The sequence below is a fragment of the Miniopterus natalensis genome, chromosome 1, assembly GCF_054644295.1.
Source record: "Miniopterus natalensis isolate mMinNat1 chromosome 1, mMinNat1.hap1, whole genome shotgun sequence".
In the NCBI taxonomy this organism is placed as follows: domain Eukaryota; kingdom Metazoa; phylum Chordata; class Mammalia; order Chiroptera; family Miniopteridae; genus Miniopterus; species Miniopterus natalensis.
Window position 1 is genome coordinate 74,963,854 of NC_142081.1, and position 24,322 is coordinate 74,988,175.

Below are 24,322 nucleotides of genomic sequence, written 5' to 3' on the forward strand. Positions count from 1 at the left end.
ACTTGGGAATTGAGTCATCATTGCCTTGCCCTCATCATTTCTCCTCATGGTTCTTTTTTCTTCAGCCTGTCTCACATAGAAGATAGCTTAAGATACAAGGCTGTAAAGGCATTTGTTACTGGGTGGAGGTTTGAGGGCTGAGTGAGGGCTACACTCAGTCGCCTCAGGCCCCTCCTGAGAAATCTGGAAGCAGAGCAGGCAAGGCCAGACTTTGGGCTGAAGGTCCAGCTGTGGAGATTACTAGCTATGTGACCTTAGACAACGGCTTTGAGCGTGTTTGCTCCTGTGTAAAATGAGGGAATGTAGAATATACATCATCGAACTGTAGAGAAGACTGAAATAACATGTAAAACAGTCAACACAACACATGGAACATAATGTGTATTCAGTAAATCGTGGCTATTACTGTCGTTAATGTCTGGGAAGCCGACACTGTCCTTGAGGCCAAGTCACACTCTTGCCAAATGCCACTTGCTATGTTCTCCAGCTGTTAGTGGGTTCCTTCTCCCCTGGCTAAAAGGTGTCACTAGCTGTTCCATTTCTATGCCTATTGTCTAGTTAGCCTCACCACAGTGAAATTAGGTGTGTATGTGTACATCATTAATACGGACGCCAATTTTATTTCAAGAACCCTGTAAATAAAACAAAACAAAAACCTTCATGCTTAGACTAATTTACACTGAAAAATTCCAGACTGAGTCCTAAGTTATTACTTATTTAACATTTTTCTAACTCTAAAACTAATTTCCTTAATATGACCCTAGATTATGTTTAATTTGGATAAAGTACATGTCATTTTGGATGAGATGGTGTTAAATGGCTGCATTGTAGAAACAAATCGGGCAAGAATTCTTGCCCCTCTACTAATTCTTGATAAGATGTCAGAAAGCTGAACAATGGAAGGTTCTGCCAGGCTTCATCGGCACAAGAAAGGAGAACACGGAATACCTCCTAGCATCTGTAGCCCAGAGAATCTGGAAAAGTACATATTGCAAATGGGGCATCCTTCCAAAGACATTGTATAGGTGTTTCTCATGTTCCTAAATGGAAAACAAAACTGTATTTTAAAATATGATGTACAAAGAAAGCTTTTCTCTTGAGAGAGAGGTTTTATTTTCTAACCATAAGCATTTTCCCCCTCACTTGTTTAAATTTGGTTAAATAAAGTTTTTGGTCTCTACTTCCCTTTGCAAATTAAATTCAGGAATAGCAGCATGAGGTGGGAAGTCAGTATGGCAGCTCTTTATGAGCCAATAAAAGTGTAATGACAAACACACAAAGCACTTTGTCTTCTGAATGATTGTCTAACTACTATGCTGTACACTTGGAAGTACTGTAATTAAAAAATGACATTTTTAAAAAAGTCTTAAGTCAAAATTTTACTATCCTGTCTAACGAAAATGTCAGAATTAAATTTTATTTGCCAGTCTCTAAAAGCATGTGATCCATTTTATGTGCACTTGGCAGGTACAGTGCCATCATGTAATTAACTAGAGTATGTTACCACCAAATAATAAATGGTTAAACACTGAAAGGGAGGCCTTACCTCTGGGCGCACCACGGCCCTCGGGCACCCAGCGAGCACCAGCTCTGCCGAGAGGGCAGCGTAGGAGGAGCTAAAGAGGGGATCGGAGTGGTTGTCAGCTAAACCTGCTCCTGCAAAAGAAATGAAGCCAAAAAAAGGTGGCAAGAAAAGCTAACCCTGCAGAACAAAAAAGTGCACACAAAAAGGAAAAGGGGAGCAAAGGGAAAACAGGCCAAAGTGGCTGACCAGGAACCCGAAGGAAATCTACCTGTGGAAAACAGAGAGACTAAAAAGAAGACGAGTCCAGCCTCGGATGGAAAGAAGCCACGTCTGGTGAACAGCATACCCTGTCTCATCAGCACTCCGTCTCCCTTCTTGTACAATTCAGAGGAATATTTTTATCAACTATTTTGTAAATGCAAGTTTTTTAGTAGCTCTAGAAACATTTTAAAGGTGGGAACTCCCTCATTCCATTCATTTTTTTCAAGTGTAAATTTTTTTTAAAGAAGTCAATTCATTTGCTGGTTTATTTTTTGGTACAACCAGAAAACAGTTGGATATTGAATGTGGGAGGCTTGGTTTTGGGTGTCAGCTTAACATTCCATAGATGGGGTACTTTTTATATCCTATGGTACAAAGTGTAGTACGCGGCAATTTGGAGTCAGTTGCGCATTTAGTAGTCTTGAACATTTTAAATTACTTCTATTCCCCTATTTTTGATAGAATGTTTCCTAAAGAAAACCACTCCTTGCTCTCTGCTCTCCCTCTCAGAATTCCGTTCACTCTGTAACATCTTTGGTGTGGTGTGACAGACCAGTTTTCCTAGTAACTTTGTTAGTATGCTGTGAAAGATTGAAATTTTGATTATGTAGTGCAGATGATGTTAAATTGTGAATTAGTGGGACTTCGATGTAACAGTGGATCAACATTTGAAGATATTGGTAATTGATACTCTAAGGAAAATTAGCCTCCAGATTTTAAGCTGGAGAGGAACTGGAATAGCTGTTTAGAAAAGAATCACAACTGTGTGACTTTACATTTTTGGTACCTATGTTAAGAATTGTGTACAAATTGAAATGCCTGTGTACTTTTCCTCAAAACAATGAATAAAATCTCAATTATGAAAGAAAACCCTTACAAGTATTCTTTATGCCATATTATAAAGGGTTTGTCTTATTAGTGAACTGTAAATGAAATTTACTTTAGTTCAAAATTTAAAGATAGAATGCAAAAGTGCATCCCTGTTCAGGTTGGTATGAAATGAATCTTTTCACCTCTCCCTAACTTATTCCTTCAACCCTTCTCTTAGAATGTGTTGAAGCAAAGAAAACGGCTACGTTGCTATAAAAGAGCAATGCCCAAATCCCCAGGCCCCAACCTTTCTATAGGCTTTTGCTGCTCATTCAACAGAACACACAGAACTGTCTTAGGTATAAAACAACAACAACAAAAAACATGTTTATGTGCATGTAGGGATAGGGGTATAGGTGCAATGGAGGAAAGAGAAATACAGTCTTGGTATATGAAGATACTGTGCCATCCAATGGAATTCCAAGAGCTCTTTCATCTACTAGACGCTGCTACAAAAGAACATAAATGAACATTGTAGGCACTAATAATTCATTCAGTACAGCTTGATTTTTTCCTCTCGTGTGGAGGGGGGGATTTTGTTTAAATTCTTTATCTGTTTATATATTTCGAAGTTTACATCTGTAAAGACCCATTATCAAGTCAATAACAGACTTCAAAAGCAGACCTGAGTTGTACGGACTCACTCAGAATGCAGAGTAAACGCTCTGACCTTCGGGACCAGTGGTACTTTGCATTAAATTGCCAAGGTCTGGGGAAAGCCCAACCTAGATCAAAGTGCTATAGAGGTCTTTCGGAGACATATTAGTTGGGAAACACTGGCCTAGTTGGTAGGCATTGAATCAGTAGCACGCTGAGGTAACTGCTGAAACTGGTACACCAGAAGTAACTAGGGAGTGAACAAAATTAATTTTTGGGTCACACCCAAAATAGCACTTAAATAACATCCTGGCACAGATTTTAGTACCTTGAGAGAATAACAATTTAAAAAACATACTAGGTAGATACTACAAGAAAAAATACTCAAGTACCTAGTGTATATGGAGACCCCAGTAGATGTCTCATTGCACTTGACTCATGAAAGTGAACTGTAATGTGACTATTCTTACAGGCTGCATCATCATCTCACTTCAGATTAATTGCTGAACTGTGACTACATTCAGTAATTTTCACATTCATGAAATTATGTCTCAGGTTGGTGGTCAGCTTTACCTTGTCCTTAGACTCTTCTTTCTGCAGGAAGACTCTTGACATTTCAAACAGTTACTAATTTTATAAGACTCATCTATTTTATCTGCTGTAGCAATGTGCTAGCCCAGGATTCAGCAAACTTTTGTACTAAGGGCCAGATAGTAAATATTTTAGGCTTTCTGAGCCATATGGTCTCTGTTGTGCCATTGTAGTGCAAAAGCAGCCATAGATAATACATAAATAAATAAGCATGGCTGTGTTCCAATAAAACTTTATTTATGGAAACTGAAATTTGAATTTCATAAAATTTTCGCATAAAATGTTTATTTTTTCCCCCACTTAAAAAATTTAAAACCATGTTTAACTCATGGGCTATACAAAAACAATGCTGCAGGCCATAGTTAGCTGACTTCTATGCTAGGCTAGTCTTGGAAAAAGCTGGCTACTGACAGACATTTTAGAGGCTCAAATTATGGCAATGCTACACACATATACTGGATTTTAATTCTAACAATAGTATAAAGTTTTAGTCATGAGTCCACAACATTATTGAGATGATCACCGCCACTACTTTTTGGATTAAAGCATAGGTCATACATTTAAATATTGCTATTATGTTTTATTTTAACTTTAATTCTCACAGAGAACTGTGAAGCTAACAATATGGTAAATTATTTAAATGCTGCCTCTGATTGCATAGTTACAACATCCTCTTTCAGAGAATAAAAACAGCACTCAAACGACTGACTACAGTGGGAGATCTCTTTTCTAATGCAGAAAGAGAACATACCTTTCAAACAGGTAAAAAATGGGCAATTCCAAAAACCACTTTTCACTCCTAAAAAAGCCGTTTGGCTAAATGAAGCCTAGCAACATTTTTTCACCTAAATGCACAGATGTGATAAATCAGAGGAGCTTGGAAAATGGAAATAGAGCTCCTTCTTTAAACCCAGAAAATAGCAGTATCCTGGTGGTTTCTTCACACTAACACAACATTCAACAGGCATTCTTGTACCTTAGATTTAAACATCCCTGCAGATACAATGGTAAGTAGCAGATCTGGTATTTTAAAAAGTTAAAAATAAATTGGCCATTTTTAGCTGAAGAATACTTTAAGACAGAACACAACAGTTGGATCACTTATTAAGCACGTGAACATATTTCTAGCTTTCCAGTTTCAGTAAGTGTATTCACTATAGAAAATACATTTCTTCATGTAGTAATTTCAAAAAAACTAAATCTCGATTCAAAATAAAAAGTGGTTAAGCTCTCAGGTCTGGTGGTTGTAGTGAAATAGTCACATGACACAGTTTTATACGCTGCAAACATTTTAATGATTATTACTGAGCATACATTTTGGAAAATTTTTACTTCAAACTCCAACAAGTTAAATAAATGTTTATAATATACAAAGAAAATACAACCAAAAGTAAAACTCACTTTAAGTGTGCCTGGCATCTAGACCAGTGTTTCTGTTTGTTTTTTCCCCTTGATATACCTTCATTTTTGAACTGCACAGACACACTTAAGAATTTGATCTTTATAGTATGGCATTTAGGAAATAAAAATATACTCCCACCTCAAAGAAATAAAAGCTTGTGCATGATTATATGCCAAACAAAGAGAGAACACTAGAGTACTCTGATAGTGCAGGCATCATTAAAAAGGAATTAAAAAAAAAAAAAAAGCTTGAGATGCTCATTAACTCTCTATGTTTTAAGGAAGCAGGATTTTTGACCAAGTAGCTTAAAAGCCAGCAAAACGGGGATCAGTGATGGCAACTGTAGTGTACGAAGTATGAAATGACAAACTTTACACAAATACACTGTTAGAAATTTACCAGTGAACACTGAAGATTTCAGAAGCTGCTCTTTGGAACAGTCAAGTAGGACCACCTTATTCCAGTCACATAAGCCCTTGCAGCAACACAGTGTCCTGTGCTATATACTTGCTGGCTGGGTAGTTAAAGGATTTGTTTTGTCATTAGCAGCTAACGAACTTATTCCACATGTTTTTAAAGCCTTAACGGTGGAAAAAAAGGCAAGTGTCATTAGCGTGGAGGATCATGTACTTCTCTTCACACAAACACAAGAGGCTTCACTAGTATTTTTAAAGTCTCTGGTATCTCCCATTGCACTTCAAAGCTCAATTGAGATGAAAGCCTTTTTCCATTGTAGCAGCTAGCAGGCGCTCTCTCATGATTTCCTCTGAAGAATATTCAGGCAACTTTAGATAATGGACGCATGTATTCACTGATGGGTAGCTTGCATCAGTAGCATCAACCTACAGACAGAAAATTGAAAATAACAGAAGACCATGCCTTTAAATATTTCTTTTTTCAATCCTTAAGTAACTAATTGGGTTCTCATTAGCTAGAGTTTGTACCTTGCGTACAACGGTGAGTCTGGGATGCAGGTTAGCCAGTCCCCCTGGGGGTAGAGTTGAACATCCAGTGGTAAACTGCAAGAATGCTTTCCTTTCATCTGAAGACATGCCACATAAAACCCTCACAAACCTCAGGAAACCAGGGCTAAAAGGAGAAAAATATAGTTATACGAATTTGACAGTTGATTTAAATGAAAATCACTATCGCTACTTTATAAGCCAGCAATAAACCCCTCAAAAACACAATATCCACATGTCAGAACAACAGCACTGTCTAGGGACTCTTAGGTAAGTATGAAATGAGCCAACATAAACTACTTCAAAAAATCCTTCAAAACTCTCTGGTACTCAAAACTGAAACACTGACGCAGTATAGGAATCAAATATGCAATAAAGCCAGAAAATCAGAAAAGCTCAAAATACACTTGCATAATTCATCCAAATATGCATAAATATCAAAGTGGATCTGAAATAATCCATTCTTGTTACAGTGAAATAAACTACCACTATATGCCAAAACATGGATAAATTTCATTATAATGTTAACGAAAAGAAGCTAGACCTTATGGAATACATAATTGGCATGATTTCATTTATTGAAGTTCAAAAGCAAGTGAAATAAATCAACGAAAATAGTGATTTAATGACTAGAAAAGACTATGATGGAGATGGGGGTTTCTGGAGTTGTTTCTTATTCTGGGTACCAATTACACAGTTGTGTTTATTTTGTGAAAATTCTCCAGGCAACACATGCAATTTGTGCTCTTCCTCTGTTACACTTCAATAAAAAGTTTACATTAAAAAATGCTATATAAGCAATGTCATTTAAGTTTAAAATAACTCATAATAGTCTCTCATTTATATTGGTTTGGGAACTTTTTAAAAAAAGTAATAAAGGACCTTTAGTCTTAAAATGTCAGTGGTATGAAAAAAATTAGTTGAGGAACTATTCCAGATTAAAACCACATGAGATACAAAATGCAATTTCCTGATATAGGAGGTACAGGGCTGGAGGGAGTGCTATTAAGGACATTATTAGAATATGGATGATAGATTAGTTAATAGTATATAGCAGCATCATGAATTTGCTAGCTAACTGCATACATAGGAGAATATTCAGTCTCAGGAAATGTACACTAACGTATTAAAGAGTGAAGGAACATAATATAGGCAACATATTCTCCAATGGTTCAGAAAAAACAGTGAGCCTGTGTGTCTATACATATACATACATTTATTATCTGTAGGGAGATGTGTGTGTGCGTGTGTGTATAGAGAGAAATAATATAAAGAAATACAGTAAAATCTTAAAGACAGGTGGAGTATGGATATAGGATATATGGGGAAATTCTTTTATTTGAAAATAAAGGTTAATATAAAAGCAAGAAAGCCTAAAGGTTTACAGTTTACCCAATTTTTAAAGTAATGAGCAATTAAAACAGTGAGAAAAGAAATCTTAACATTAGCCAAGACTCAGTTGTCTTTTTGTGTAAACTCAATTTTATTAATGGTTATGCATCTTGGTAATGATGAGTCTTAACTGCTTTTCTCACTTACTTTATAAATGTAATTCACCGAGTCAAAATTCTTTATAGAGATTATCTGCCATTTGATTTTGGGACATAAACAACTTGTTTTAGAAAATAGCCAGCACATACCTATCACGTGTATAACCCAACTTAGGTTCAGTATAATTGATAATGTCCTCTGCTGCCCAGGATGGCGACTGGTTTCCACAAAGAATCATTTGGACTTCTTCATGGCTGAAGGAACTTAATTTCTCCATTGGAAAAACTTTATTAAACCCATCTACATTATGTACACAGCAAAAAAACAAAACACACAACTCAGTTTCTAAATTACAATTTCAAAATACCAAATTTCAAATCAAATTATTAATAAATGGTTGAAAATATATATACATTAAAATAGCCTAACAAAACTGTTAACGGTTTTAGGTACAGAAATCTCTGCTGCTTAATATCACAAATGTGAACAGAGAGAATATTCAGTCACTAATATTCTAATAATTCCAGTAATTATTAACCAAATTCTAATAATTTCCCATTGTGTCATACAAGCCAGCCAAAGCTGTGTTCTCATTTTCAAAACCAGTAAGTTTTGAAAATAGTCTAATATATTTTGCTTCAATCTTCACCAGAATAACTTAGTTCTAATATGGATTAATTCATCCTGATCATGTAATGTGGAAACAGTGCAACCTTATGACCACTAACAAATGAAGAAATGGAGCCAAACGAGGGTCGCACACTACTCAGGAGGAGCAAGCTGAGCATATGCTACAGCCTGCAAATGTTCCAACCTGTTCTAGGTACTGTAGAGGACCTAAATATCTGGAAGACAAAGAACTATAGAGCAAATCTGGCGATTACCAGCAATTCTTGATCACAGCAGTGCCTTAATTTCAACTCTCAAAGTAAAAAAAGGGGAATTTAAGCTAAAGAGACTTAAAAATTACCTATAGCCCTAGCCGGTTTAGCTCAGTGGTTAGAGCGTTGGCCCACGGACTGGAGGGTCCTGGGTTCGATTCTGGCCAAGGACACACGTACCTCCGTTGCAGGATGTCCCCAGCCCTAGTCGGGGCGCGTGCGGGAGCCAACCAATCGATGTCTCTCTCTCTCTCACATCGATGTTTCTCCCTCTTCCTCTCTCCCTTTCTCTTCCTACCACTATCTCTGAAAAGCAATGGAAAAAATATCCTCAGGTGAGGATTAAAAAAAAAAATTTACCTCTGAAGGCTTCCATCTGTTTCTGAATACCCGTATGCATACAAAAGTCAAACATCAAATCCACATATTCTTCTGCATTATCCATTGTTATCATCTGCAAAGGAAAATTTGCCAACATTATTGTTAATATCTAGGAATATTTCAGTAGCGCCTAGTACAACTGGTTTCAGTAGGATGATTCTGAACTTAAAACTATCAAAAGCACCCTGGGCAGGTTGCTCAGTTAGGCTGGACACCAAAAGGTTGCAGGTTCGATCCCAGTTGGGTATGTATGGGAGGCACTGATTGATGTTCCTCTCTCACATCAATGTTTTTCTCTCTCTCCCCCCTACCCCTTCTACTCTCTCTAAAATCAATAAAAACATCCTCGGGTAAGGATTAAAAAAACTGCATCAAAAGCAAAATTTTTACCTCATCTTCCCCACTTGGCTTGAGATCCACAGCTGTAAAACCATATATTCTTGAGGAAGGGCAAAACTGGAAATTTAAACTGGAAGGACAAAAGAAGGATTAGATTAACATTTCGGCTACTGCTGGTATGTAATTTTTCTAACATCGCTGCCAAAACCATGAACCCCGACTTCTCCAGCAACACCACCACCATACTAGCTTAGATATTAAGTATTTGGCGTTTATAAATGCAAACCCTGTACACAAAAACTATTGGGTCAAACCTGTTCCCAAACCTGGTTTTCCATACTTCATTTTCCCCTTATGGCACAAAATGAATGAACTAAAGATTTTTGCAATGAATTATGGCAACAAGATGTTTACAAGATTTTTTTTTTTGCAGGAAGACCTATTGCTTCACTAAAGTTATTCACACTGTGCCATGCCCCGCCCTCACCCACCCATTAAACCCTGAATATAAGGGAAGGAGAGAGAGAGGAAGGGAAAGCAAGCCTTGTAATCACAACCCAAAACCATAGTAAAATATACCAAGGCTATAATAATTACATGTATATAAACTAATAGAATTTTATCAGAAGACCTGCAGCATGTGAGTTAGTTAATGCAGCCACTGGGGGTAAGGCTTACTTACAAAAGCAAGCTACTTTGAGTTTTACCAAGCAGACTATTTATCAATTAGCTAATAAATGTGCCAAAATATTTTTGCTTTGGACTTCTCAAACAAGATACATATATTTATTACATTTGACAAATCAGATAATCTTTCAGAGTCCTGTTGATTAAAAATAAACTATATTCTGGTATTCTGAGTTGCCTTTGTAATATTAGCAAATCTAAGGTTCAAATCAATAATCAATATTTCTGCCCAGCCAGGGATGGCTCAGTGGTTGAGCGTTGACCTGGGATCCAGGCGATCGGGGTTCGATTCCCAGTCAGGGCACACGCCCGGGTTGCAGGCCCAATCCCATCGGGGGCGTGCAGGAGGCGGCCAATCAATGACTCATCACTGATGTTTCTAGCTCTCTCTCTCCCTCTCCTTTCCTCTCTCTGAAATCAATAAAGATATATTTAATTAGAAAAATTTAAAAAATATTTCCTATAGCATATTATTGTTCTTAACATGATTTTTACTCATATATTTTAAATAAGTGGAGGCAAAGAAACAAATGCTTTAGAACTTATTCACCCATTAGGTTGAAGAATGTTTATATAAAGCTTACCCTAAATCCTCTATGCTAAGTGGAGGCCCAGATCCTGATGGATTCTTCAGCACTAGTTCCTGTAATTTTGTGTTCTTCTCATCTTCAGAAAGACCTTTGTTGCTTAAAATCTGGCGCCTCTTGATAGCAAGGTCTTTAATTTCTTTTAAAAATCTGGCTCTGTGTGGGTTTACTAGTTCAAAGTCCTCCCAAGTTAAAATTCCATTAAACCAAGCTGGGGGTTTGGGTTTGGGGGGATCCAGAATAAACTCTGATTTTGAATCCTCTTCAAAGCTTCCTACTGAGAGTGAGTCATGGCCTTCTTCTGTAGAGGCTTCAGACTGACTTTCAGTACAATGTAAATCTCGATCACCTCGTGACTCATAAATCAGTTTACTGATATTGCTTTTAATGTCACCCATGCACATAAGTTTAAAGAAAGGTTTAGAAATAGGTAGGTCCACAAGTCTATTGTCTTGAATGCACTTGGCCAAGAAAATTCCAAGGAAATGAAAGAGTTTTGTGATCCTTTCAAGTTCATCACTATCTTGTGGAAATGGTGCTGTGAACAGTCCACATGATCTCTGTACGTAGTATCCAGGAGGTTTCAACCCACCTCCAAGATCAACCTAATTTTTTACAGGGAGAAATGTAAATAAAATTAAAGATCTATAAACATTAAACATCTTCAATTTAGCTATCTAAAAATATTTATACATTTTATTAAATTATTTTGTGACTAAATATTATCCTTTAAAAACATTTTAGGAATATCAAGGTTATTGAAAAATAAATTAAGCTTCAAAAAACCTAGCTTATGTTCTAAAAGCATACGTATTTTTAACACTTTCTAAAGGGAAAATCGCAAATCATATAAAGTGAAATAAATCTTACCTGACGAGATTCATCATCTGGAAAGTTATCATCACAAAGCCAAGCCCCCAAGTCAGTTCTCTGGAATTCTGCTGCCACCAGAGCATAAAACTCTAATGTGGGTCCCAAGCCAGTTCCTTCTTCTCCTAAAAATTCAACCTAAAATATGAAGAAGTAAATTATAGGGAGAAATGAACTTAAATTATCCCATTCTTGCCAAAATTAATTATTTTCAATCCAGTAGTATACCTGTTTTATAGCAGCAGTATAACATAAGCAACACAGGCTTTTTTTCATGTTTGTTGTATACTATTACATGTTTAAATACTGTGGTGAGCATTCATATATTTACTTCTCCCAACAACCCTACAAAATAAATTGTAGTTTCTCTCTATCCCTGGGGGGATGTTCCAAGGCACCCAATGGATGCCTGAAACAATGAATAGTACCAAGCCCTATATATACTATATTTTGTCCTATACATACCTACCTATGAGAAGTTTAATTTATAAGTCAGGCACAATAACAGGTTAAACAATAATAAAATATAACAATATACTATAATGAAAGTTATGTGAATGTGGTCTCTCAAGCTACCTGGTAACTGAGAGAGCTACTAAGTGACTAACAGGCAGGTAGTACATACAGCATGGATAAACCAGACAATGGGATGATTCACAGACAGCACAATCCTGCATCAAGCTCAGAAGGGGGGCAATATAAAAGTTATGAATTGTTTATTTCTGAAATTTTTCATTTAATACTGATGGACCACTGTTAACCAGGGGTAACTGAAATCATGGAAAGTGAAACCCTGGATATGGGCGGACTACTATATCATCTCCTTTTTACACCAAAGGAAACCAAATTGCAGACAAAGGGTAAATCATTTGCTTGAGGAAATGATGGTATACAGATTTGTATGTGTCTATCTAACACCAAAACCTAAACTCATTCACTTATTTCTGACTTTAGGCAATCACTTTAAAGGTTCTTATCTGTATTCTACTGATTTGAGGCAGCTTACAATAATGCAAAGTAAAACTAAATAAATAGATTACAGGAATATATGGGTAGAAAGAATAAGCCTTATATATTTTCTAGAGATATACTGTCTGTGATCCAAAAGATAAACCAGCTGGTTCAAATCTGTTGACAGGAGAGCTATTTCTTCCATTATCCCTCATAAAAGAAATAATATGTATGTAACATATAATCAACATTGTCCACAATAACATTTTTATCTTAAATATATTGAACTTCATACTGTCACTTGTTATAACATCTCTCAATATAGACCAGTTATATAATACCAAGTACAACTTAAGTGAAACAATATATAAAACAGTGTGTTCAAAAATGGAAATATCTAATAGCATAGCTTAATACAAAGGTAACATTTAGAATATGAAAAAGAATCCTTTGTGAGTACTATTATTTGGTCCAGGCTTTGTTAAGAAACAGGTAGTGTCCTTCAAATAGAACAAGCACCTCCCCATCTCAAGAGTGAAGATCTTCTTTGCTGCTCATTAAATCACAAGATCACCTGACCCCCGAGGTGACCTGACATGCTCTTATGAAAGATGCTCTGCCAGAGGAGGCCTTTGCAAAAGGACAGAGAAATTCTTCTTCACTTCTATCTAATGCAGGTTTTATGCAGTGTAATATACAGACTATCTGGTTCTCTGTTATAACTGTACACAAATTTTATATAAGGTACCTCAAGAACTGATTTCCGATCTGCATGTATTTGCATAACGTTCTCAGCCCATTCCATCAGCGATTCACCACGTGGAACTTTCACTCTTTCATGCTTGAGCCGACCAACTCGAAACTCTCCAGGATCATCTCGCCTTACACTACTTGTGGTCCTTGTTCTTTCCACAGTGGCTTCACGTCGGTTTTGTAACCACACTATTGCTCTGAAACAGAAAAATATCTATGTCGCTGCAGCAGACAGCAACAGTTGAATGTACTACCAAACCAGTACATAAAAATACAAACACTTCCTAACTCTCGGTCTGTTGAGATCTTACTTCCAGGTGTGTCCTCTGATTGACTCAAATAAACTCTTATTTTAAAAAATAGTAGTGTAGATTTCAAAACATTTTCTTTTTAGTAATGCAGAGATAATCCATCTAGGGTGGGAGAAAGAATCTTAAGCTAGGAATAAGAAGATGAAAGATCAGCTCTCATGTGTTACAGTTTTTTGGTAATCTCAGGCAACTCAGCTAAGTACTTTGAGAATCAAGTTCCTCATCTATAAAACAGAAATCATAATCAATACCATTTATCATACCAGGCCTATAGTTCCATGTGTACCAATGCTTTATAAATGGTATAAAATGATACAACTATGTAACTTATCAGGAAAACAAACAGCTCCATTTGAAATTATAACACTTCTACATCTACTTGGAACAAAACAGCCAGAAATTCCTGCCCTCATGAAACTTTCATCTAATAGGAGAGAGAAAAACAAAAACTAAACCGGCCAGTGTGGTTCAGTGGTTGAGCATCTACTCACGAACAAAGAGGTCATTGGTTTGATTTCCAGTCAGGGCACATGCCCAGGTTGTGGGCTTGATTCCCAGCAAAGGGCATGCAAGAGGCAGCTAATTGGTGATATTTCTCTCTCAATGATGTTTCTATCTCTCTCCCTCTCCCTTCCTCTCTCTGAAATCAATAATATATATTTTTTTAAATAAAAACTTTTTTTTTAAAAAAAACAACTAAGTAAAATATGTAGTATATTAGATGGCCAGAAGGTAGATATATTTCAATGCTACCAAAGCCGTTTGAAAGCATTTAATTTGGTATTCCTGGGAATTTCCACAACTAATAATTTATTTAAGCTACTTAAGAACTATACAGTAAATGGTAGCTTATAGTTGGCTCTCCATTATCCAGGGATGTGCAACCCACAGATACAGAGGACTGAGTCTTGAGCACTACAATTTTTGTATCCTCAGGGGTACTGGAACCAATCTCCCACAGATACCGAGAGATGACTGTACTCCAACCCACATTATTCCAAGAGATCAATCCATACTACTCGAAGAAAGCATATATCCAACTGGAAGCAAAATAATATTTAAATGTTGACAACTCTATAAAAAAAAGACAATATATTCCTTTCATCAGTCTTGATATAAAGTATATTTGTACATTTGAGCTTATCTAACATTAAAAAAAATTCTAAAAATACAAAAGGATAAACTTCCTACCTTGATGCACCAAATGCAGTACATGTGAAATAAAGTTGTCTAGTTTCAAATGGTATTAGAAAAGGACACTTGCTGGTTAATTGTTCACACCAATCTGGCAAAGCGCCACTTGCCAATGCCAATGGTTCCTGCAAATTAACAAAAAACAATGTCTTAAGGCAATTATTTAATAAGACAAAAGGGGGTGAATTCTTAAATGTAATTAAAGAAATGAATGCAACAGACCATCTGGCCCAAATCACTGGATCAGAGGGGAAGGGAGAGATGGTGGGAGGTAGTAAAGGAAGGAGAGGCAATACTTTGAAAGTCCGACAGTTACAGACTGAAGAGTTTAACTATCTGATATTATTACCTCAATCTGCTGCAAAATTTTTGTTGTGATTTTTTTGCTAGTGAATTCATCTGGTGGGAAAGTAAACTGAGGCTGCTCATCACCTTCTGTAAAATTAACAAAATTAATAAAATATAAACTGACTTGCTTTTAAAAATGCCATTAAAAAGGAAACAAGGCTTCTTACAAACCTTCTTGGGATATTCTTGAATAAGGGTCACTTGCAACTATATACAGAATACGCAGAAGCTGAAGGACGTCTTCAACTCCACAAGAGTTCTGTCCATTGCCTGCTTTGGCCTGAGGTTGTTCTTTTGTCAAATTAAGAATATCACTACTTTGAAGAGTAGAAATGGACCCCTGGTTTAAGCCAGACTTTGTTCCATGCTCACAAAAATCCTAAGGAAACAATTAGCAAAACTAGTCATTAACCATATTTTCAAGAAAAGCCAATATATCATCCTATTAGTATTACTTCAAAAAGGTTGGAATTTTTCAAAGAATTGCCTTCTTTTAAAATAAAAACAGTATCACCCAAGTACGAAATTAATGTATTCTAAAACATTAAATTCCCAATACAATAAAATCACTATAAGCCACAGTTAAAACTATGCACTTAGATTCCAATGCCAAACCATATTTGAAATTTTACCATTGGCATATTAATGTTAATCCAACCTCATTTTTTTAGTATGTCCCAATAAACTTTTTCTTAAGAATCTTTAAATGTTGCAAAACAAAGCACAAAGCCATTCCCAATCAAAATAGTGTTTTGATGCCAATATATACCTTATATGCAGCTATAAGCTGAGAACAATTTCTGTTTTTCCTAATACTCTTATTAGTGCCAGTTAATTTCCAGTGGCGCAGGAAAGCGGCGTCTGCATTCTTCTGCAGGTAGGTTATCAAGTCATTCTTTGGTAATTCATCAGTGCCAAGATACTGTTCCACATGCTCTATAGACCAACAACCCTACAATAGGAAAAACCAAATGTTGGCCTTTCCTGATTATAAAGTCTATGCTATTTCACATGCATTATATAAGTTACCTTTAAGATCATGCATTTAACTAATTTAAAGAATCCCATGTTAGTGACTTTTCCCTCAAATGTTCAATTGAACAGTGTTAGTTTTTCTTTTTTTCCTAATTAGCCAAGAATAAGGCCCATTTCCTAAAAATAACTTACCATTTTTTCATTTTCCTTTTCCTTATCAGAATCCTTCATTTCTCTGTACATGATTCTAAACATGAAGATATTATTCAAGTTAATTCATATATCAAATGATTTGTGGTTATTTTCAGTAAGACTTCAGTTTTTAAAAAAATATATGAATGGTGCCATTCATTAGCCATATGCTTACATTAAACATTTAACTTAGAGAGAACTTAAGAGAAAACAGTATTTTGTTAAACAATGGAAAGTAGCAGAAATCATATTCCTGAAAAAGATTTATGGTTTATAAACTTAGCATTATTGCAAAGAAAACATACATCAAACCTGGAATTTTTAAAGATATGAAGTAACATATAAAGCAGTTGAGATCAAATTTTAAACTCTTAATAAAAATTGAAGGGGAGTGGGGATTGGCATGAGGACCTTCTGTTCTATCTCAAAAGGACCTGGATTACTTTATTGGATATTACATAAGATTATCAATGTTAAAAGAATATCAGAAAAATGTACTATAAGTAAAGTCAAATAAGGATAATTATATAATTGCTTATTATTTATGTAATATAGATGTGTAGTAATATAAAATACATATAAATTAATATAGTATAAAATATAAGTGTATTTTATATAAATAAATTATTATTATAGGTAAACCTGAGCACTTCCTAAATCAGAGATTACTGAAACACTTTACATATGTTAATTCACTCATTCCTCACAACTACTCACATTTTACCCATTAGGAAAGTGAGGTACTAGAATGTTAAATACATTTGCCCAAGGTCACTGATAATCATTTGTTGATTGAATGAACAAAGAAAGGTAAGCTTAACTCATAAACCTCTCAAAAAATAAGAAATAGAAAATATTTAGTATTTTAAACACAATCCCAAAGAGTTCAACAATTATTACATGAGGAACTAATTCTGATTATTCTAAAGTTCCTTTCAGATGTAAACTTTAATCTTTCTATATCAGGAGTCAAAAATGATCTTATCTGTTCCTGTAACCAGGGGTGGGGAATATCTGGCCCTCAGGCCATATACAGCCTCAAAATCATTTGATCTGGCCCTGCCAAGGCAACCACAGGGAGGACTCGAAATTCAGTAAATCTAGGAGCTTTTCTCATGGCTAATTTTTAAGTTGATAATTTTGTATGGCTCTCGAATGATGTTATACATATCGAAATGGCCCTTGGCAGAAAAAGGTTCCCCACCCCCAATGTAAACCAACAGAACAAAAACCAAACTTTTTCTGTTCCTACAGTTCAAATATAGAAATACAATGCTTCTTGGCTTATATACTATGAAAATATCTACTTAAAAAATGAAATTAAAATCTCTTACGTGTATGTTGGCTCCCAAATACGCCTAAGTTTATCTGATTTCACATTGCCATTACAGGATAATTGAAGCAGTTTTTGTACATAGTAAAAGATGGTTGATCTAAAATTAGTGAGGGGTAATTCAACCTCACGAGTTGTTCCAAGTCCTGTTACTTTCAAAGTGAGAGCTAATCGAGGTGATGGAGTACATTCAACTTCTTCCAAGAGTTCTGAATGAGGTGTTCCTAAAAATATGAAAGGCATGAAAAACAATTACACTAAAACAAGCAGTCCAGAAAGAACACTGCACTAGGAGACAAGGCTATGTGAAATAGAAACCCTTCTGCCATATATATGTTAGCTAATGATGTCAGTTACTTAGGACTCCACTGGCCTCAACATTTTAATTTTTCTTCAAATAGGAATAATACACCTAGATTACGTAAAGACAGTATAGAGAACTTACGTATATGCTATGGATCTCTCATTTTTATTAGGAAACATATGTTACCTATATGAATATTTTAAATACATTTTTATAAACAAGAAAACTAAAATTATTCTATTTCTACATTCAGAGAAAAAGCACATACTTTTGTCAATACCTGACAACTTTTTTATTATATTGAATGAGTAGGTTGTGAGGGAGACACACACACACACAAATTAGGTTCATAGTGTACTTGGTGGTGTCTTCTCCTCTTTTCTGTTAGGGCAGGAATCTTTTCCTTGTTTATTCACTGCATGACATACCACTGTACCTTTAGTCAAATCCCCCTCTCTGACTCCTAGCCTCTTGTCTCCCTCCTATTAGGACACTGGTGATTATACTGGGCTCAACCAGATAATCCAGAATAATCTCCCCATTTCAGAATCTTTATTTAATCATACCTGCAAAATCTCTTTTGCCATGGTTAGGGTAACATACTCACAGATTCTGGAGGATATTATCTTTGGGGAGCCATTAATGTACTCATCATACCCTAAATAGAGTTGTAAGAGCTGCAGTTGCCACTGAGGCTGACTGACTCAGGAGTCCCTAACTGAAACCTCTAAATAGCTTTTCAAAGTAAAAGATGAATAGGAATAATCCTTAACAATTTTGATCCAATAGAAAATACAAATTATCCATCTTTAAATGAAGCCTTGCTTTTAAAACTACACAAAAACAAAACTTTTTAAAAGACTATATATGTTCCTTTTAAAATACCTATTTTTTAAGGACTTGTGGCTGATACACAGACTTTTCCTGAAACCTTTTATTTATAACCTGGATATTACTTTTCTAACTGTATATAATTATCTTATTTAGCTCACAAAAACTAAAAAATACAGTACCTGGAGGTGGAATTTCTAGATCAGTTGTCTGTTGGACATTAGTACGACCAGGTCTAGGATCAAAAGCAGGAACCAAAGCAGAAAACTGCCGCTTCAGCACATAATCGTCATCCCATGTCCTCCGGCGACCTCCTTTAGTTTCATATTCTTCTTCTTCCTATTAAAATAATATTTCACATGCAAACATTATAAAACTTTGTTATTGTGAAAGTGATGTGCTACCTAGAAAATAAGGTAGATGTTTATGTTCTTCTCTATAGCTATTACACCTCCTTAACACATTGTATGCGGGAAACGTATTTATACATTTTACGTTGACTGGTAGTAGAGCGTGCGATAAAAACTACCCGCAAACAATGTTTAGCCATAATTTCTTAAGCACAAAATGAGCCAACATAAACATATATAGGTAGTACATACATTTCTTAACAACTTAAGTTTATCAAAAGTTGTATTAGTGGTGGTTACAGAAATCTACATGAGATAAAATGACAAAGAACCATATATATACATTGTACAAATGTCAATTTCCTGGTTTTCAAGATGCCCTCTAATTGTGTAAGATATAACCATTGGAAGAAATTGGGCGAAGGGCAGCACGTAACACCTCTCTATGCCACCTTTGCATCTTCTAGTGAAGCTATAACCATTTTCAAATAGGTGCTTTTTAAAATAATGTAAATTGCATTATATATTGAATTGCATAAAAAATACATATAATGCTTGGAAATTTCTTTAAATTATTATGGGGCAAATCAAACAAGTTTGACAAAGTGTTGGTAACCGTTAAGTCAAATGATGGGTCCTTGGGACTTCATTATACTATTTTACCTTCTTGCATGTTTGAAAATTTCCAAAATAAAAGTTTTTTTAACAAACATTTTTTTTCTCTCCTTCACTTTTACTATCAACAAAAAAGAGATCAATTAATTGTAAATGTTATAAATGTCTCATGTAATAATTTTAAATAATAATTATGTACTTGCACACACACACAGCCTCTTATCAAACTGACATTTGACAGCTCTAGAGCCAGAATATCTAAGTTTTGATTCTGGATCTAACACTTCTATGTGTGACCTTTAAAATCATCCTCTGGCCCGGCCGGGCGTGGCTCAGCAGTTGAGCATTGACCTAGGATCCAGGAGATCAGGGTTCGATTCCAGGTCAGGGCACATGTCTAGGCTGCGAGCTAGGCAGCCGATCAATGACTCTCTCATCATTGATGTTTCTATCTCTCTCTCTCCCCCTCCTTTCCTCTCTCTGAAATCAATAAAGATATGTTTTTAAAACCAAAAAACAAACAAACAAAAAAAATCATCCTCTGAAAATTGGGGCTAATAATAACTGTCAAAGGATTGTTGAAAGGACTAAATTAGTAAATACATATAAAGTATTGAAAAAAAAATGCCTAGCACTTAATTAATAATCAATAAATGTTAGTTAATAAACTAATATTACTACCTCTACTACTACTAATGAAAACTATAAGTCTTAGATAATAGCTAGTAATCATTTTAGTATATGCCTACTGTTAACCAAAGGGTTTCAGGTAACAAACTCTTGTATTATACCAGAGCAACCTAAATTCTATCTGAAACATAGAATCCAAGTAGTTGGGGAAGTTCTTTTTGTTAGCTCTATTTTTTAACTCTCTCTCCTTCCTCTGTGTATTTTTCTAGGCATTCTGGTTGGTGCTTTACTGTGAAAGGGGGAAAATACATCGTAGGGAAATTAAACATGAAGATATTACCTGCTCCCCAATAGGTCGGCTCCCACCTCCAGCAGGAACCTGTGGTAGCTGTGAGGTGACAGCATGGTGCGTTACATCAGAGCGAGAGCCGGCTCGCCGCTGCAGGGATGGACGTCTCAGAATCTGAATTTTAAAAATGTGTAGAGACATCTAATTATTTGATTTATATATATCCTCATTCAGCCTTGACCTGAAGCTATCAACCCACATTACCAAAACTGTCATTTAAAAACTTCCCATTCATTAGCCATCTTCAAAAAAGTTATAAAATGAATGTTTGAAATTCATCATGCATCAGTCTAACCTTTGCAAGAAATATGCTAATACTGTTTCTTATGCAACATATACTAAAAGCATTTGAGTTCTTTTCCCCATTAAAACTCAACTTATGAAGCTTTTTGGAATCTAATAACATTTTGTAAAAAAACAATTTTTCAATATACATTACAATAAAGAGTATTTTCAAGCAAAAGTTCAATTCGACGACAATCACAGTGGTTAAATACTGGGATTTTGGATGATACTGCTTAAGCAAGTTGGATCCCCACTTTTCCACTTATCTCTTATCAATTAAGGTAAATTACTTTTTCTATGCCTGACCCTCAAAGCTCTGTGTAGGACTGATGAGAACACAGATACTGCTTTCAAAACAATAGGTACTAAAAATTCTATGTATAATTATTGCAGAAGAACCATGAAAATTATGTTCTTTAGGATTAGTGTTTTAAACCTATTAAAACATTAGCATGCCCGTGACCGGGCATGGCTCAGCAGTAGAGCATTGACCTAGGAACCAGGAGATGGCGGTTCGATTCCCGGTCAGAGCACATGCCCTGGTTGCAGGCTCAATCCCCAGTTGGGGCTGTGCAGGAGGCAGCTGATCAATGACGACTCTCTCATCATTGATGTTTCTATCTCTCTCTCCCCCTCTCACTTCTTCTCTCTGAAATCAATAAAGACATATTTTTAAAAAAATAAAATAAATAAAATATTAGCATATGAGACATTGTAGTATTTTTCAGATATAACCAACCAACTTGTTTTCTTTTAGAAGAGAATCAGAAACGCTCAGATTAAGAGCATTTTTCTTAATTAACCACATTTTTCATACTGGTACCATATTTCCTTGCTTCAAAGTTTAAACAGGACTTTGCTTTTCCTCTATTCATTTCAATTACTAACATCATATCTTAGTTAAGAGAATGGGGAATCTCTCTCTACCATAACCTCCTCGTATTCTTGGTCCTCCTGATTGTCATCTTCATTTTCATCATCTTCCTCATCTGGCTCAGGCAAGTCCTCATCATCATCTAGTTCAGCTAACAGAGTACTGGCACGGCAGCTGTCAAGGAAATCTAGAAAACAAAAACAACCTTAATCTCAACACAATTAGCAAAACATAACAAAATAACTCTGTATTTTGGTTTTTCAAAACAAAAGTAAAATTAAAAAGGGACAAAAATAAAGATCACACTTAGCCCAGCAGGCGTGGCTCAGCGGTTGAGTATCAACCTATAATCCAGGAGATCACAGTTTGATTTCCCGTCAGGGCACATGCCCAGGTTGCAGGACTGATCCCCAGCAGGGGGTGTGCAGGAGGCAGCTGATCAATGATTCTCTCTCATCATTGATGTTTCCATCTCTCTCTCCCTCTCCCTTCCTCTCTCTCTCTAAAATAAAAAATAAAAAAAGAACACACTTAGTGATACCCCCCTTCTTCCACCACACACATACAGGATTGACTAACTTTGGTAAATGGTCACAAACATGGCAAAAATCAACATGGGATCAAGGATGACCATAAACTAAATCCAAATCTATAAAATCATAATATAAAAGATCAACAATATGGACTACATTAAAATATAACAATCATATTATCAACCTCTGTATAAGTCACAGTTAACATGGTGGAAAGTGAACACTTTGGAGTTATTCACTATCAACAAATATCTACTGAGTACCTACTATGGGCCAAGAATTATGTTAAGCACCAAGTATATGTACAGTTATGAGTCACATAGTCAGATTCAATATTTTCTGATGACAGGTTATTCTTATTTTACTACTACTACTGATATAGTTTTTCATACAGAATGTTTTTTGGTGGTTGGGATTGGGGTGGGGGGGTACTTGTGTTTTTATGGCTTTGACTATTGAAATGGTAGTGATGAGTTTTACTTGGATCATGTTTTTAAAATATATGTGTGTGTGTGTGTGTGTGTGTGTGTGTGTGTGGATATATACATATATGTATATATCCACACACACATATATAAAGATGTTTATGTCTTCATTTGAGTTAATGTACTGGGCCATCCTAAATATATTTTAAGATGCTAGACTTTGGAAGGAACATAGCCTGCTCACTTGCTTGCCCATGGTGTTGCCTACACATGCATACTCTTTCTCTCTGTAGTATATATATAACTTATATAGCTATACTGTCAAGCGCTGCATAACAATGTTTTGGTAAACGACAGACCAAATCCAATGGTGACCCCATTGAGATTATAATGAAGCTGAAATATACCTATTCTTATTACAATGTTGTAGCACAACGCAGTACTCATGTTTGTGGTGATGCTGGTATAAACAAGCCTACTACTACACTGCCAATATAACACAATTAGGTATAGTACATAATACTTCATAATGATACTAAATGACTATGTTACTGGTTTATGTATTTACTCACCATATACTCTTTATCATTATTGTAGAGTGTAATCTTTCTATTTACAAAAAAAAACTTTGCTGTAAAACAGTATGCCACGTTACACCAGCAGCAGTATCATACATCTTGTGTTTATGTCTCATGATCATTTTCTGCTGTGCTTGATTTAACTAGTGTTTTATGAGTTCAGTGTAGCCTAAGTATACAGTGTTTATAAAGACTACAGTAGTATACATAATGTCATAGGCCTTCACATTCACTCACTACTCAATCAATGACTCACCTAGAACAACTTCTAGTCCTGCAAGTTCCATTCATGGTAAGTGCCCTATATAAGCATACCATTTTTTAAATCTTTTGTACCATATTTTTACTGTACATTTTCTATGTTTACATATGTTTAGATACAAATATTTGTCATTGTGTTACAACTGCCTATAGTATTCAGTACAGTAACATTCTGTACAGGTTTGTAACCTGAGGCAATAGGATATGCCATATAGCCTAGGTGCGTAAAAGGCTATATATACCATCTAGGTTTCGGTAAGTACAGTGTCATGATTGCACAAGGATGAAACTGCCTAATGATGCATTTCTCAGAACATATCCCAGCTGTTAAGTGGTACATGACTGCTGCTGTAAACAGAACAGACATGGTCTGAGCCCCCATGGAACTACAGGGGAGAGATACATTTTAAAAGTAAACAAATGAGCCCTGGCCAGTGGGCCTCAGTGGTTAGAGCATCTGCCTGCACACCAAAGGGTCAAGGGTTCAATCCCCAGTCAAGGGCACGTACCTGCGTTGCAGGTTCGATCCCCAGTCCAGGTTGGGGATTGTGAAAGAGGCAACCAATCAATGTGTCTCTCTCATATCAATGTTTCTCCCTTCCCCCCTTCCCCCCTCCCTCCTACTATCTCTAAAATAAAATAAAAAAATGGAAAAAATATCTCCAGGTAAGGGTTAACAAAACAAAAAAAAGAGTAAACAAATTAATATATTATATTAAACTATAAAAGATCTTATGAGGGAAAAGAACAAAGTCAGTCAGTCAATCAGAAACCTGGGTTTAGTTT

At 35.7% G+C, this 24,322-nt stretch overlaps 2 protein-coding genes across 5 annotated transcripts in view; one reads left to right on the top strand and one right to left on the bottom strand.

Annotated features, from left to right (window-relative positions):
* The window catches only part of AP4S1 (adaptor related protein complex 4 subunit sigma 1), a 44,634-nt gene extending 41,978 nt beyond the window's left edge, over window positions 1–2,656 (top strand). Inside the window, exon 6 of the mRNA XM_087823302.1 lies at window positions 765–2,656. Within this exon, the coding sequence (XP_087679428.1) occupies window positions 765–893 (129 nt within the window). The 3' untranslated portion in view covers window positions 894–2,656. The remainder of the gene's footprint in view (window positions 1–764) is intronic.
* A 2,459-nt stretch (window positions 2,657–5,115) lies between these two features.
* Window positions 5,116–24,322, bottom strand: part of HECTD1 (HECT domain E3 ubiquitin protein ligase 1) — a 92,969-nt gene continuing 73,762 nt past the window's right edge. For 2 of the 4 annotated variants that reach the window (XM_087823297.1, XM_087823286.1), the window contains exons 27-43: window positions 21,799–21,926; window positions 20,572–20,694; window positions 18,819–18,975; window positions 17,503–17,725; window positions 16,169–16,223; window positions 15,771–15,953; window positions 15,173–15,380; window positions 15,003–15,088; window positions 14,651–14,778; window positions 13,144–13,345; window positions 11,445–11,582; window positions 10,572–11,179; window positions 9,352–9,430; window positions 8,941–9,034; window positions 7,849–7,999; window positions 6,191–6,335; window positions 5,116–6,088 (exon numbers count right to left, since the gene is read on the bottom strand). In XM_087823297.1, the coding sequence (XP_087679423.1) occupies window positions 5,951–6,088; window positions 6,191–6,335; window positions 7,849–7,999; window positions 8,941–9,034; window positions 9,352–9,430; window positions 10,572–11,179; window positions 11,445–11,582; window positions 13,144–13,345; window positions 14,651–14,778; window positions 15,003–15,088; window positions 15,173–15,380; window positions 15,771–15,953; window positions 16,169–16,223; window positions 17,503–17,725; window positions 18,819–18,975; window positions 20,572–20,694; window positions 21,799–21,926 (2,846 nt within the window). In that variant the 3' untranslated portion in view covers window positions 5,116–5,950. Of the gene's footprint in view, window positions 6,089–6,190; window positions 6,336–7,848; window positions 8,000–8,940; window positions 9,035–9,351; window positions 9,431–10,571; window positions 11,180–11,444; window positions 11,583–13,143; window positions 13,346–14,650; window positions 14,779–15,002; window positions 15,089–15,172; window positions 15,381–15,770; window positions 15,954–16,168; window positions 16,224–17,502; window positions 17,726–18,818; window positions 18,976–20,571; window positions 20,695–21,792; window positions 21,927–24,322 lie in introns of all 4 variants that reach the window. The other 2 variants (XM_087823294.1, XM_016209507.2) reach the window with 1 other exon arrangement.